The sequence below is a fragment of the Pleurodeles waltl genome, chromosome 1_2 (genome assembly GCF_031143425.1).
Source record: "Pleurodeles waltl isolate 20211129_DDA chromosome 1_2, aPleWal1.hap1.20221129, whole genome shotgun sequence".
NCBI lineage: Eukaryota > Metazoa > Chordata > Amphibia > Caudata > Salamandridae > Pleurodeles > Pleurodeles waltl.
The window spans coordinates 592,509,847-592,524,229 of record NC_090437.1 but is presented as its reverse complement, the minus strand read 5'-3'; the positions used below and the strand labels follow the sequence as shown (position 1 = coordinate 592,524,229).

The following is a 14,383-nucleotide window of genomic DNA, read 5'->3' as shown; positions in this document are numbered from 1 at the left end:
GCAATCCTCAAATGATTAAATTCCCCTGACTTAGCATCTATGATTGTGAGTTAATTTTTAGTTTATCTATTTGTTTATTTATGTGTCATAGCAAGAACAGTGGGCCTCATTTGTCATTATTTGAAGCAACGCAGCAAGATACCTTGTTGCACTGCATGAAATGGAGATGGCAGGAATGAACCATATCAGTTAAAATATGTTGCATTCCTACTCTCTGCCTGTGCTGGCGCACAACCTGCTGCCTAGTGCAAACACAGCACCCTTGCACTATGTTGCAAGGGTGCCTGCATTACAGGCAAGGATTGTTTTTGAGCAGGAAGGGACACCTTCCTGCACAAGAACAATCTTCTCAGGGTTTTTTCAGTGCAGTACATGTAGGCAGATAAAACAATGAGGCGAAATAAAGGTATTTCTCCTCTGTATGCTTCCCCGGGGTCGGCGTGGCATTTTGAGGCATTCCCAGGTCTACCAGTTTTGGTAAATCTGGGAATGCTTCAAGCTCCATTGGTGGATGTGTGGAAATGGGAACACCCATGCTCCACCCATGGAATGCCTCCCTGGGACAGGGTGATGGAAGGCAGCAACTTGCACTGGCTTGTGTTATTACAGATTTACCAAACCACAAAGGCCGACACAAGGTGGCATTGCGTGGCTTGATAAATCACCTTGTAGGTTTTGCGTCGTCCTGTGCCCTCTTGAGTGGTGCAAGGATGACAAAAAAACTGTGATACCTATGCCCCATTATGTCAAGAAGTTTACATGGCATCAAGTTTTGCCATAGAAAGCGCAAGGTGGATAACATGAGGAAGATGATGTTCCTCGTGTAGCTCTGAAGAGCCTTTGCCATATAAGTCAAATCTTGATCACAAATATCTCTGGAAAACAGTGTTGCGAGCTAGGGTATGTGTAAACACAGCAAGGAAGATCAAGTGTCTGAAGAGGTAGATAGTGCAGAATTGTGGCTACTGCACATTTGCCATCGGGGTCAAATATAACAAGACGCATATACTATTCGTCTGTCATTTTTATGGTGGAATGAAGAAGGAGCTTAAGATCTCTCTTCTTCAGGTTTGGGGTCTGGAATCATTGAAGGCCTTGTATCTTCTTTTTCTATTAACTCATTAGATATTGGAATTGCACTGGCACTTTTTATAAAGTTTGCTTAAAAAGAGTCTTTGTAAATTGATATAATGTAAAACAGGAGGCTATTAGTACATTTAGACATATAGGTGGTCATTCTGACCCTGGCGGTCTTTGACCGCCAGGGCGGAGGACCGCGGGAGCACCGCCGACAGGCCGGCGGTGCTCCAATGGGGATTCCGACCGCGGCGGTAAAGCCGCGGTCGGACCGGCACCACTGGCGGGGTCCCGCCAGTGTACCGCGGCCCCATTGAATCCTCCGCGGCGGCGCAGCTTGCTGCACCGCCGCGGGGATTCCGACCCCCCCTACCGCCATCCAGATCCCGGCGGTCGGACTGCCGAGATCCGGATGGCGGTAGGGGGGGTCGCGGGGCCCCTGGGGGCCCCTGCAGTGCCCATGCCACTGGCATGGGCATTGCAGGGGCCCCCGTAAGAGGGCCCCTACATGTATTTCACTGTCTGCTGTGCAGACAGTGAAATACGCGACAGGTGCAACTGCACCCGTCGCACAGCTTCCACTCCGCCGGCTCGATTCCGAGCCGGCTTCATCGTGGAAGCCTCTTTCCCGCTGGGCTGGCTGGCGGTCTGAAGGCGACCGCCCGCCAGCCCAGCGGGAAAGTCAGAATTACCGCCGCGGTCTTTCGACCGCGGAACGGTAACCTGACGGCGGGACTTTGGCGGGCGGCCTCCGCCGCCCGCCAAGGTCAGAATGAGGGCCATAGGCTTTTGATTATCTTTAAATTGGTAACCGAGTGCAACACATAGTTTTAATGAGGTTTTAATATGAAATATGCTGTTTTATAAATTTATTTCAACCTACTTGTTTGGAAAGTAAGATAGGTTAAATTATTATCTAAAAAGTCCGGTCTTGCAAGTTGCTTATGAAATCATATTACATGTCATTGGAATTACTAAATAGCGTGGAAATTATATGGTTAGTGTACTGTATAAACTTTACGTGTCTGTTGCAATTTGTAACTTATTTTGACTGTATTTTGAAAGGTGCTCATTCCAATGCAGATTCTATTTCTATTTATACTGTGTTTCAAGACATACTTGTATGGATTTTAGTCATATGAAAAAATTAGCACTATTTATATTTCAGTGGTCAGGTTATGGCTCTGCCAGGGCGACAGAGTATATTCCTCTAGTTCCCTTGTGGAGGTACTGAATGCTAGATTTATTAATGACAGCAAAACTGGTGGTCATTTATAAAGCATTGTCAGGAACGTTGTCGTGGCGGTTTCTGTCAATGCATTTTGCTGTTTGGAGCACGGCTCTGAAGCCTTGCACCAAACAGTGTTATTTAGCTATTTTCAAAAATAAAATAAAAAAACAGAATTTTATTTTTGAAAATAAAAAAGAAAAAGCCCCCCTCGTCATGGGCGTCATCTCCCATTTGTGAGAGACATTATTTCTCTTTTACTGCTCCTCACCACCATGGTTTGCCCGGCAGTCACTGACAGTAAAAACGGCTATATGTCCACCCGTCTTAACTGGGCAGGTGGACGTATAGCCAATTCTCTGATGGCCCTTGCTCGGTCGGGCCACCGGCGAGTTTGTCCATGACAGAGATGGAGAAGTCTCTGCCATGGCCAAATCTAAGGTATACCCACATCTAATCAGTCAGGTGGAAAATTGTGTTGACAGAGACGGGACTCCTCTTTCCACTTACATATAAATCAGACCCATTGCCTACTGTCGGTCACCAGTAGGAGGGTATAGTTAGGGCCATATTTCCATAGAAAAGGCATGTTTTGACTTGCCTATATCTTTGGTGCCATTTGACAGACCTTCACAAAATGTATTTAAAAAGTGTTCAGGTGATTCTTGTTGTGCACAGAAAGTTTTGCGGTGCTCGGTCAAGCGGGGGCTGAGACAAAGGGGGGGCTAAAAAAACATGCGTTTCCTATGTTACTTCCCATAGGAGTATTGAACACGACTACATCCTGAACCGCTAGACGGAATTACACCAAATTTGGCAGAAAGGTAGCTTTTGGTACGCAGATTATGCTTTTTATTATTTAGTGTAAATCCGTTCAGTAGCTGTTGAGAAATTTAAGGAAATCCAAATTCGTAAATCTGTGGCTGTGACTTCTTCACGAATAATGATAAGCTTGTGCAGAGATCGGCAGAGCTTTGATTGGCTGCAAACACTTCAGTCAGTAAGTGTTTGCGGCCATCTTGGGACCCGGTTCAGATGAGTCCCTAAAAAAGTGAAAAATAAGAAAAGAGGCCAGGGTAGGGACATCCTGACCCCTTAGCTCTGGTGCTGGGGTCCCAGAGGGACCCCATCCAGGGCAAAAAGCTGCTTTAAAAAAAATATTTCAGCGAATTTGCATCAATGTCGCAAATTCATGGCAAAAATATTTTTCAAAAAATAGCACGGACTCCTGTTCTTGTTTCTATGAAGTCCCCAGGTGGGCCAGGTCCCGGGTGCTGAATTTAAAGAAGAAAGTGGTTCCATCACGAACCCCCGGCCCCTGGGACCACCACCTCCCCAGGGCTACTTCACATTAGAAGGGACCACAGAGTTCCCCTTGAGGAGCCATAGATGGCCTTGGGTACTGCCACCCCCCTGGGCTGGCTCCTGCTATATTCTGGGGTGCTGACAACTCCCACCAACCAAAAGCAAACAAACTATGCTTTCTGCAAGCGGAAGGTGCCAAACAACTCCTGCTTGCAGAAAATGGAGTTTTCCTCTGATTCCCTGCATACAAATATGTGTGCAGGGAAACAGATGAAAACATGGCTCCTGCAAACAGAGAGCTGCTATTTAAAGCAGCTCCCTGATTGAGGGAGCAATGCCTTGGGCATCCCTCGTGGTCCTGCCACACTCTCTCTCTCTCTTCCCACCTCATAATGGGATGGAAAAGGGAGAGAGAGAGAGAGAGAGAGAATTACTTAAAAGTGTCAAACTAGCATGATGTTTGGCGCGAATGTTATGATTATGTTTTGATGGACAGCAGACCACGGTCACTTCTGTCCTAATGGTAAAACTATTGGACTGTCAGTAGTTTGAAGGTTCAAATCATTGTATCTTATGGCAGTGTATTTGTTTATTTACTAGTGTTTTGCCTGTTAAACATTCCTAGTGATGGCACATTCAAGTCTTTTTTCCCATGTGAATCTTTTTCACCAACATAATCTTTGGCTTGAATGTCAAAGTAAGGTTTTATACACTATACACTAAGGAGTAATCCATGGACTAGTGGTTAAGGTCTCTGAACCTTACACCTAAGGTTAAGGGTTTCAGTCTAAGTGTGTCTCAGGTCGTTTTGCCTAATTTAAGTTCTTTTCAACAACAAATGTTTAAGGTATATACTGAAAGGTGATCTCACTCTTTTTAAATGACAATTACATTTTTCTTTTCAATTTGTCCTCAAATATATCATATCATTTATTAAAGTATAGAAAAACTCTCTGGGTGGGTAAAGGGCGTTGGCTGCAAGGCCTGGCCCAGGGCAGGCTTTGCGGCCAACCCCTGCTGCCCACAGCCTGAGGCTGTGGGCGGGGTGGGGATGGGTGATTATAGGGGTTTCCTGCAGGCCAGGCCCTTTGGCCGACTCCTGCTGCGCATGGCTGAAGGCAGTGTGCTGCACAGGGTTCGGTGGTCAAAAGGGATTCGCCGCAGGGCCTGGCCTATGGCCAAGCCCTGAGGACAACACCTACTGTGCACGGCCAAAGGCTGTGCACGGTGCAGGGCTGGGTGGTTTTAGGGTTTGGCTGCAGGGCCTGGCCGCAGGTCAGGCCCTGCAGTCAACCTCCGCTGCAATAGGACAAAGGCTTACGCAGTGGTAGTTAGATTAACTTATAGTAATTAAAATGACTTCATGTTAAAAAAAACATTGAAATTCACTGAAAAAAACTAAGTTTACAGTGACATCATAGTTAGGTTCTAAATTTACTCGCACACAACCAGAAAAATTCAGCAGGTATAGTTAGAGTTATTTCAAGTAACTCTAACTCACGACCTAAGGAAACTGTTCAACGTTTGTTTTTTTTAAGTGAATTTCTAAGGTTTTTGTAATTCTGTTTCCTAACTATAACTTACCTGTAACCTTTGGGATATATATAAATCTATATTTTAAATGGGCTTACAATATGTAGATGTACTTTAGAACATGTTTGGCATGAAGAGAGGTCTGAGGAGACAAGGAGGTTAAAGAAAGTTAGATGGGCAGGGATGAGGATTAATCTAATTTTCCTCATATGTTGAAAAGGTAATCTTTAAGAGCTATCTTAAAAGTGGACAGATAGGAAATAGAGTGCAAGACACAAAGCAATGAGTTTTAGAGAAAAGGCCTAAGCAAGTGAGATGACCAAAATGTGATACTGTGCAGAGCGGTCTGACTGTTGCCAGAAGACTTAGAATTACTGAATGAAGGTTCTCTGGTTGAAATTACACAACCAGGATTTTAGGTAGGTGGTAATGAACAGTCCTCTCATAGGTTTGAAGACTAGGACAAGTGGTTTTGAGAGTACTCTGTGGTAGATAGTCAAACATATTGGCAGCAATAGCAAGAGGTAGGGCTATGCATCTGGGCTAACAGAGTGTCCTATTGATAAAGTCTATAAACTTGTCAATGGGAAGAAAGAATGTATGGGCAGACTTACTAATATATTGCTGCACTAGTTCAGTTTCCTGAAGATTATCACAGGGATCAGCACTTTAATAGTGTGGAAGGAGAAGGTAAGGCAGATTTTGCAGATGTTCAGTAGTTTGTCTCTAGCAGCAATACTTCCAGTTGTTAAGAAGGACTGAAAATGCCTGGTAGAGGTTTAAAAGTACACAAAGGTTTACCCCGTTGGTATAAGAGTGCAGGGGAAATACTATAAGGAGCAGAAGGGGCACTTTAAAAAGGGAAATAGAAAATGTATGTCTCAGAAGAGTTCAGCATAAGTGAGCGAGTGGCTGGGAGGCTGTTAGAGGCTTGAGTTGCAGATCAGGGGTAAAAGTTCGAAAAGAGGAGGCGATTTGAATATCGTCTTTGCACAGATGACACAATAAGCCAAGATAGGAAATAATGCTTCTAAGAAGTTTAGTACATTTCAGTATGAGAACAGTTCATCAGGAGATATGGGCTGCAGTATAGTTTAGTGACATTAACTGAAGTTACTTTACAGGAGTAGAAGGATGAGGCAGATAGAGAACACCGAGTGTGGGAAGTACCAGACAGAGAGGGGAATGTGTTTATGGTAGAGGTGGTTTGATGAAGATGTAAGTGCAGGAGGGTAATTATTTCGTGAAAGTAGTAAGAGAAGGAACATTCTCATTTGTGAATTTGGTCAGGGGATGTCTATAGCTGCACATGGAGTGTGTCCTTTTTCCATTTTCGGGGAAGTGTGCATATTTTTGTTTTCATCTCTTCGATATTGTGGTTAATTCAAGGCTAGGTTCTCAGGTGTCATTCGAATCACCAGATGAGGTAGACTAAAGCAGTGGTTCAAGTTGTTGTGAAATTAGCTGAAAAATGAAGGCCTAGCTCTTAGTGAGTGTTTTTGTTTGGTAATATATATGCTATTTGAACAGTATTGGCTGCATCGTATAAAAAACAGATTCCATTCCAACAGAAAGACAACAGGAGTGTTGGGCGAAATCACCTTTTATTGTCGTGTTAAGATATTCGAAGAAAGTACTAGGAGCAGTTACTGGGTGGTAGACAGTCATGATATGCGCACCAACGGGTGGAATAGCAATAAGGGAGCTGTACTCAAAGATGAAGGGAGATGGATCATTGTTTGGGGCAGGAAATGAGTGCAATGTTGGATATGGGAGCAGCAGTAGGACTGACACTAACTGGAGAGAGTTATCTAGCTGTAAATACTGACAAAGTTGTTGAACGGATAAGGTAACTGAGGTGTAGCCAAGAACAGAATGTATCCCCCAGACAGCCACAGAACAGAGGTCTGACAACAGAGGATCCAGGGGCACATTGTATCTGTCCCACTGAAAGGCACACCTGGCCATGGTGAGGACAGACTGAGTGCTCAGTACTTGCTGTCAGTGTCTGGCAATGGAAATCAGAGGATTGTTTAACCTCGTTTAAGAGTCATTACCTGAACGTGGCTCTACAAGATAGAGATGAACACGAAGAGGAGCGTGATTCACCTCAATGAAATAACCTAACACAGTGGGCATAAGCTCTGTCTTCCGATTACGAGTTGGAATTATTTCAAGAGTCCAATTATGATGGTTACAGTACTAATAACGTAGACTTAGCTGAAATCCACAAAACCCTCACCAGTTTTCTGTGGTCCGATCACAAAAAAATTTGGCAAACGGTCGCATGTCTTATCCCTCGACCAGATGTCCCGGTGCCGCCGGTCATCGCAGGGATTCTGTGGAGAGAAACAAAACAGAGTTATGTGGATATGGCAAGGTAATATAGCACACAGGTCCAAATGTATTCCAACAAATATGGTTACTTGATATCTTAACATTAGCAAAGTGAGCAATAACTTAACATGTTAAATGAGCTGTGTTACAGGTCCTGCTCCTGGGCCTTCAGCAACCGAAGACCAGCCAATGTGGAAAATGTCACAAATAATTTGTACTCCTATGGCAAGGACTGCTTCGGGCGACAAATGCACCCGTTACCTGTGGAAACGTGACATGAAGTATCCTGCTCAATAAAGCCAGGGCAGGTTCTATGTGGGTTGGCTACTTGAGGTATACAAGGAATTCATTGTGCACCTGCAGGTAAACCAAAAGAAGGAAGCATAAGCGTGAAAAACAACACTTCTGAAGAACTGTCATCTCCAGTTCACTTACAGCTTTTCACAGCATGCATTTTATACCGCAGCGACATGCTTCAAAATAAACTGTTCTAAATTAATATTAGAACAGTTCATTTTAAAGACGGAATTCAGCTCTGATTTGGGAAAGAAGTTAACGATTTTCCTCAAGAAAACACAGTGACTATATAATTTATTATCCAGGACCCTTCAAAGAAGTTAGGCGCGCTTTCTAACTAAGAAAGAGTAAAATGGATTTCGATGTGAAAAGATACGTTAGGACCAAGCAGACTCAGTGAAATCTGCCGGTCCTCAAGCACATGAATAAGGTCTGAACGTTAGTTGCAGTCTAAAAGTCAACCAAGCTGTGACTTGGATAGAGTTAACTCATGTTATTACCAAGGAGGTGCAGGTGCCCTTCTCAGGAAAGATGAGACTGAATTAGTTGATGATTCTTTACTCAAGAAATGGTTTTAGGAGGGCTGACTTTAGCGCTGGTGCCGCCTGATGCGACAATTGTTTTTTGGCACCCCTCCCCATGTCCTCCTCCTCATGTCCTCCTCCTCACTACCTCCTCACTACCACCTGGCAAAAGTGCTGCTCATCTCTCCATAACCTCTTTATCACATACATTTCATTTGTTTTAACACGAGGGTAAAGACTGGCTTTACTAATCCACTCAGCTATCCACATAAAATACAGATCTGTTATTTGCAGGAGGCATATTAACCCTCTGCGCTACTTTATGTTGAATCAAAACTGCTACTAGACAAAACTCTGATCTCTCTCTAGCAGGAATATTAATCAGAAGAATTATCTTGACATTTTTTTTCCTACCTGAAAGTTAGACACACAAGGTACTCTGCAGCAGGTGCTTTTAAATTGTAAGTTATTGCTAATCACAGTGCCCCTTGAGGTCGGTTCCCCCACCCCACCCACGGGTCAGCTCCAATGAGGCAGGTCGCACTACCCTAAAGCTGGCCCTGGTTTTAGGTTTGGCTCTATGAATTCCACTTGGGATAACATATGACAGATTGTGAAGGGTTTAATATTGCCTGTGTTGCAAGAAGTGGATTGACAGACTTTCCAAGGTGCAATAGTTTCCTCTACTTTGTTTTATGAGTCGGGTTTATCTTGTGCACACTATCAGTCCATAAGCATACAATGTTTTTGTTGGTGCACAGCTAGCAATAAATTCAGGATTCACAGAAATAATTGGAGTCAGACCAATGATTGTGAGTTTCTACCCAAGTACACATGAAGATTTGTTGCACAAGATGTTTCGTAAGTCGACTGAAATGTTAATTAACCCTATAAACACCTTTGGTGAGGTGTGGCAAATGTAAATAAGCAAAACTGTGAATGAAGACACAAGGGGGTGTAATCACAAACTGCATTTTGTAGTACGTTTAGTAGTACTACAATAGTACTACTAAAGTAGTAAAAATTGCTATTCACAAACCTACAAGGGTAAATCTGAACTTTTACCTTTCCAATGTTTTTTTTACTGGAGAGATTCACATATGTACATTTACTGTTTAGTAGTAAATGTGGGAGGGACCTGGGGAGTGGTGTAAAAAGGAGCATACTTACTGCTGAATGGGATTCAGAGAAGAGTAAGGAGGGGTCTAGGGGGGGATTTAGAGAGGACATGCACCCACCTGCAAAAAAATAAGCATATTGCTACTCACATACTGCATTTCTAAAGTTATTACAACAAAAAAGTGACTCATAACAGTAAAAATTACTCCAACTCAGAACTGGAGTAAGTTCAGCACCACACATAGCTTACCACTGGTTCTGTAACATCGCCCATAGAAAATGATGGATATAGGGACTTAAAATTTAATTTTATAGGGAATATTAAATAAAATTACATTATTTAAAATAGGTAAAAATATAAATCAATATAATTTTTATGTAAAAAAGTCTAAAAATAAAACATATTTATTATTTAACTATACAATATTTCAGCAACATTTTTGAATTTATAAATTAATGTCACAATATATATTTTGTTAAACTATAATTAAACTACTTTTATTTATTGTTACTTATCTTTTTTATCTTAAACTTCAGAAAAATTGTTTTATTCAATTTAATGTAGTTAAATTAATTAAAGATTAAATTCAACATTAAGCTAATAGTGCTGTGTTAGAAATGGGGCCTCTAGTTGGCAGAGGTATACACCTTTGGCCAAGCACGGACCACAATCCTAGTCAGGGTAAATCACACACAATCCAAATTATCCTGTGTCCAACCTCTGGTAGCTTGGCACTGAGTAGTCAGGCTTAACTTATGAGGCAATGTGTAAAGTATGTGTGCAATAAATCATGCAACAACACAGTGAAATCATCACAAACATACACCACATAGGTTTAGAAAAATAAAAGATATTCATCTGAGTAAATTAAGGGAAAGAAACTATCAAGATTTGATAAGCACAATTTGAAATATCACTTTTGCAATGATAGAAAGAATCTTAAGTCTTTAGAAATCAACAAATGTCTCTTGTGTGCACAAAGAAGCTGGTATTCATCAAAATTATATGCACGAAAACCACAGAGGAGGAGATCTGTGGAAAAAGAAAGGTGTGAGTCGGATTTCCTGACGCGCATAGACGATGCGTTGATTTTTCCCACACTACAAGGGCTTTGCGTCGATTTTTGACGTGCAGTCTTGGATCCTCACTGCGATGTGGGGTACTTGGACACCCAGGGACTATGCTGGAAATCCTGGGCATGCAGGACAAAGTCACAGGTCCTGTGTCAATCCGGTATGGCGATGCATCAGAGTTTCTGTTGCATGGCAGGCGCTGTGTCGATTCCTCACAGAGGAAGTCAGTCTGCGTCATTCCGGTTCAGTGATGAGGCGATTTTTTACCGCTGTGCATAATTTTCAGCAGGCTGTAGGTCGATTTTTGCTGCACAAGGAGTTTCCTTGAAGAGAAGTCTTTTTGCCCCTGAGACTTCAGGAACAGGAGGCAAGCTCAATCCATGCCCTTAGAGAGCACTTCTCAGCAGAGCCAGAGGCCAGCAAGGCAGCAGGGCAACAGCAAGGCATCAGTCCTTCACAGCAAAGCAGTCCAGGTGAGTCCTTTGGGCAGCCAGGCAGCTCCTCTCAGCAGGTTGCAGGATCTGGTTCAGAGTGTCTGTCCCAGGAAGTGTCTGAGTTGGTGGCGTCAGGGTCCCAGTTTATATACCCAAAAGTGCCTTTGAAGTGGGGGAGACTTCAACGAGTGGTTTTAAATTGCACAAGGTCCCCTTTCAGTACAGGTCTATCTGCCAGGGTCCCAGTAGGGGGTTTGGCCATCCATTGTGTGAGGGCAGGCCACTAGCCTTTGAAATGTAGGTGTCAGGCCCTCCACCCTTCCAGCCCAGGAAGACCCATTCAGTATGTAGATGAGTGCAGGTGTGACTGCGTATCCCGTGTTTGTGGTTGTCTGGGTGAAATGCACAAGGGAGCTGTCAACAAGCTCAGCCCAGACTTGGATTGAAGCTGTCAACAAGCTCAGCCCAGACTTGGATTGAAGACAGGCTGAAAGGCACAGATGGATTTTAAGTGCAGAGAAATGCTCACTTTCTAAAATTGGCATTTCTAAAATAGTAATATAAAATACAACCTCACCAATAAGCAGGATTTTCGATTAGCATTCTGGCCATGACCTATTTACCCCTTTCTGATCAGAACCTACCTCTCAACCAGTATATGAGTGTAGCCCTAATGTTAGCCTATGACAGGAGCAGGCCTCACAGTAGTGGAAAACAAATTTAGGATTTTTCCACTACCAGGACATATAAACCACACATATACATGTCCTGCCTTTTAACTACATAGCACCCTGCCCTATAGGTTATCTAGGGCCGACCTTAGGGGTGACGTTTATGTCGAAAAAGGGTGGTTTAGAGCTTGGCAAGTACTTTTAAATGCCAAGTTGATGTGGCAGTGACCATGTCTCAGGCCTTGCAATGGCAGGCCTGAGACATGGTTAAGGGGCTACTTATGTGGGTGGCACAACGAGTACTGCAGGCCCACTAGTAGCATTCAATCTACAGGCCCTGTGCACATGTAGTGCACTTTACTAGGGACTTACAAGTAAATTAAATATGCCAATCAGGTATAAATCAATGTTGCCATGTTTAAGGGAGAAAGCATATGCACTTTAGCGCTGATTATCAGAGGTAAAGTGCGCACAGTCCGAAAACCAACAAAAACAGTGTCAGACAAATGGAGGGAGGCAGGCAAAAAGTTGGGAGATGACCACCATAAGGCTGTCAGGTCTAACATGTGTCCCCCCCAGCTGAAAGTGGTTAGAGCTACACAACCTCCTGGGAGCTCTCATCACTAAGGCAGAAGTATCTGGAGAGACCATCAGCATTGGCGTGGTCAGTTCCCAAGCGATGCTCCACCGTAAAGTCCATCCCCTGTAGGGAAATGGACCACCTTAAGAGTTTAGGATTTTTTTACCCCTCATCTGCATGAGCCATCTGAGGGGGCTGTGGCCTGTCTAAACCTGGAAGTGAGTCCCAAACAGGTATGGTCTCAGCTTCTTCAGTGCCCAGACCACAGCACATGCTTTTCTTTCAATAGCACTCCATCTCTGTTCCCGTGGTATCAGTCTTCTGCTAATTAACACTACCGGTTGGTCTAGGCCCTCCTCATTCAACTGTGCTAGGATCGCCTCTATGCCATGCTCTGAAGCATCTGTCTGCACAATGAATTCTTTGGAGTATTCAGGGGCCTTGAGCACGTTTGCTGTGCACAAGGCTTCCTTCACGGAGTCAAAGGCTTTCTGACAAACCTCTGTCCGGTTCACCAACCTATGTCGCTTCTTGAATGCGAGTTCTGTTAAGCAGCCACTATGGTGCCATAGCCCTTAACAAGTAGATCAAGTATGCCAATTGGGTATACACCAATGTTACAGTGTTTAAGGTAGAGAGCATATGCACTTTAGCACTGATTTGCAGTGGTAAAGTGCACAGAGTCCTAAAACCAGCAAAAACGTTGTCAGAAAAATGGAGGGAGGCAGGCAAAAAGTTGGGGGATGACCACCCTAAAGCTGTCAGGTCTAACATGTTGTAACATATTTTATTTTGTTCTACATTTAAAATAAATATATACAATTAATTCACATTAATATTTAACATAAAATAGTTTTATTATTAATTCTTAAACATTTTTTTACTTTTCCCTATACTTTACTGTATGGAGACTCCGCAGTCAACATTAACCCTTCCTTAATAAACTGTCTACCCTGTACTCATTTACCTCTCAAGCACCACTCACTTTGCACTTACCCTGTACCCGATAGACAACCACTATGTGCCCTACATTCTTTCACCATACACTCTACACATACCCACCACTCACCCTGCACTCAGCCACCTCTCATCCTATACCCACCCATCTCTTACAATGTACTCATCCTTCGACCAGACACCACTCAATTTACATGCAGGTACTCCCACACCACTGAAATACTACGTACCCTGACTACTCATACTTCACTCACCTGTCACTCTCCACACTGACACACGTATCACGCTGCCCTCACACATTGTTCAACTTACAACCAAACCATTCACCTTGCACACTCACACACTGCTCTCTCTCTACTCATACACCATGCAACCAGCATACTCACACACCTCTCACTCTGCACACTCACACACTGCTAAATGTACACACTCACACCTCTCAAATTGCACTCATACACCACACACTGACCTCTTACCCTGACTCACAGACTATCACACTGTATACACACACATAGCTCACCCTACACACATACATCTCTTACCCTGCCCTCAGAAATCACTTACCCTGCACACTTGTGCACTCCTCGCTCAGCATGATCACTCTGCACTCAACCCACACTCGTACACCAGTCACCCTGCACTGAAGGCTACACTCACCCTGCAATTAGGACACTGATCACATTGCACTCAGCCACCACTCATACATCTCTCATCCTGCATTCATATATCTCTCACCATGTACTAATGCCACTTACCCAGCACTCACACTGCTTGTCTGCCTCTCACCCTGTACTAACACAGTAACACATCACTCATGCTGACCACTCACCCTTACTCACACTCATCTCACTCTGTGCACACATCTCACACACTTACACACCACTGTGTAAGGAAATGCCTCCTTGGCATGGTTACCCCCTGACTTTTTGCCTTTGCTGATGCTAAGTTTTGATTTGAAAGTGTGCTGAGGGCTGCTAACCAGGCCCCAGCACCAGTGTTCTTTCCCTAACCTGTACTTTTGTTTCCACAATTGGCACACCCTGGCATCCAGGTAAGTCCCTTGTAACTGGTACCCCTGGTACCAAGGGCCCTGATGCCAGGGAAGGTCTCTAAGGGCTGCAGCATGTCTTATGCCACCCTGGGGACCCCTCACTCAGCACAGACACACTGCTTACCAGCTTGTGTGTGCTAGTGGGGATAAAAAGACTAAGACCCCTCAGGGTGCCATGCCAACCCCACACTGCCTA

General features: G+C 43.8%; 1 protein-coding gene across 1 annotated transcript in view; it reads right to left on the bottom strand.

Moving 5' to 3' along the window:
- The window catches only part of NDST4 (N-deacetylase and N-sulfotransferase 4), a 1,173,706-nt gene that overhangs the window by 209,057 nt on the left and 950,266 nt on the right, over positions 1-14,383 (bottom strand). The window contains exon 8 of the mRNA XM_069234161.1: positions 7,386-7,482. Coding sequence (XP_069090262.1) covers positions 7,386-7,482 — 97 coding nt within the window. The remainder of the gene's footprint in view (positions 1-7,385; positions 7,483-14,383) is intronic.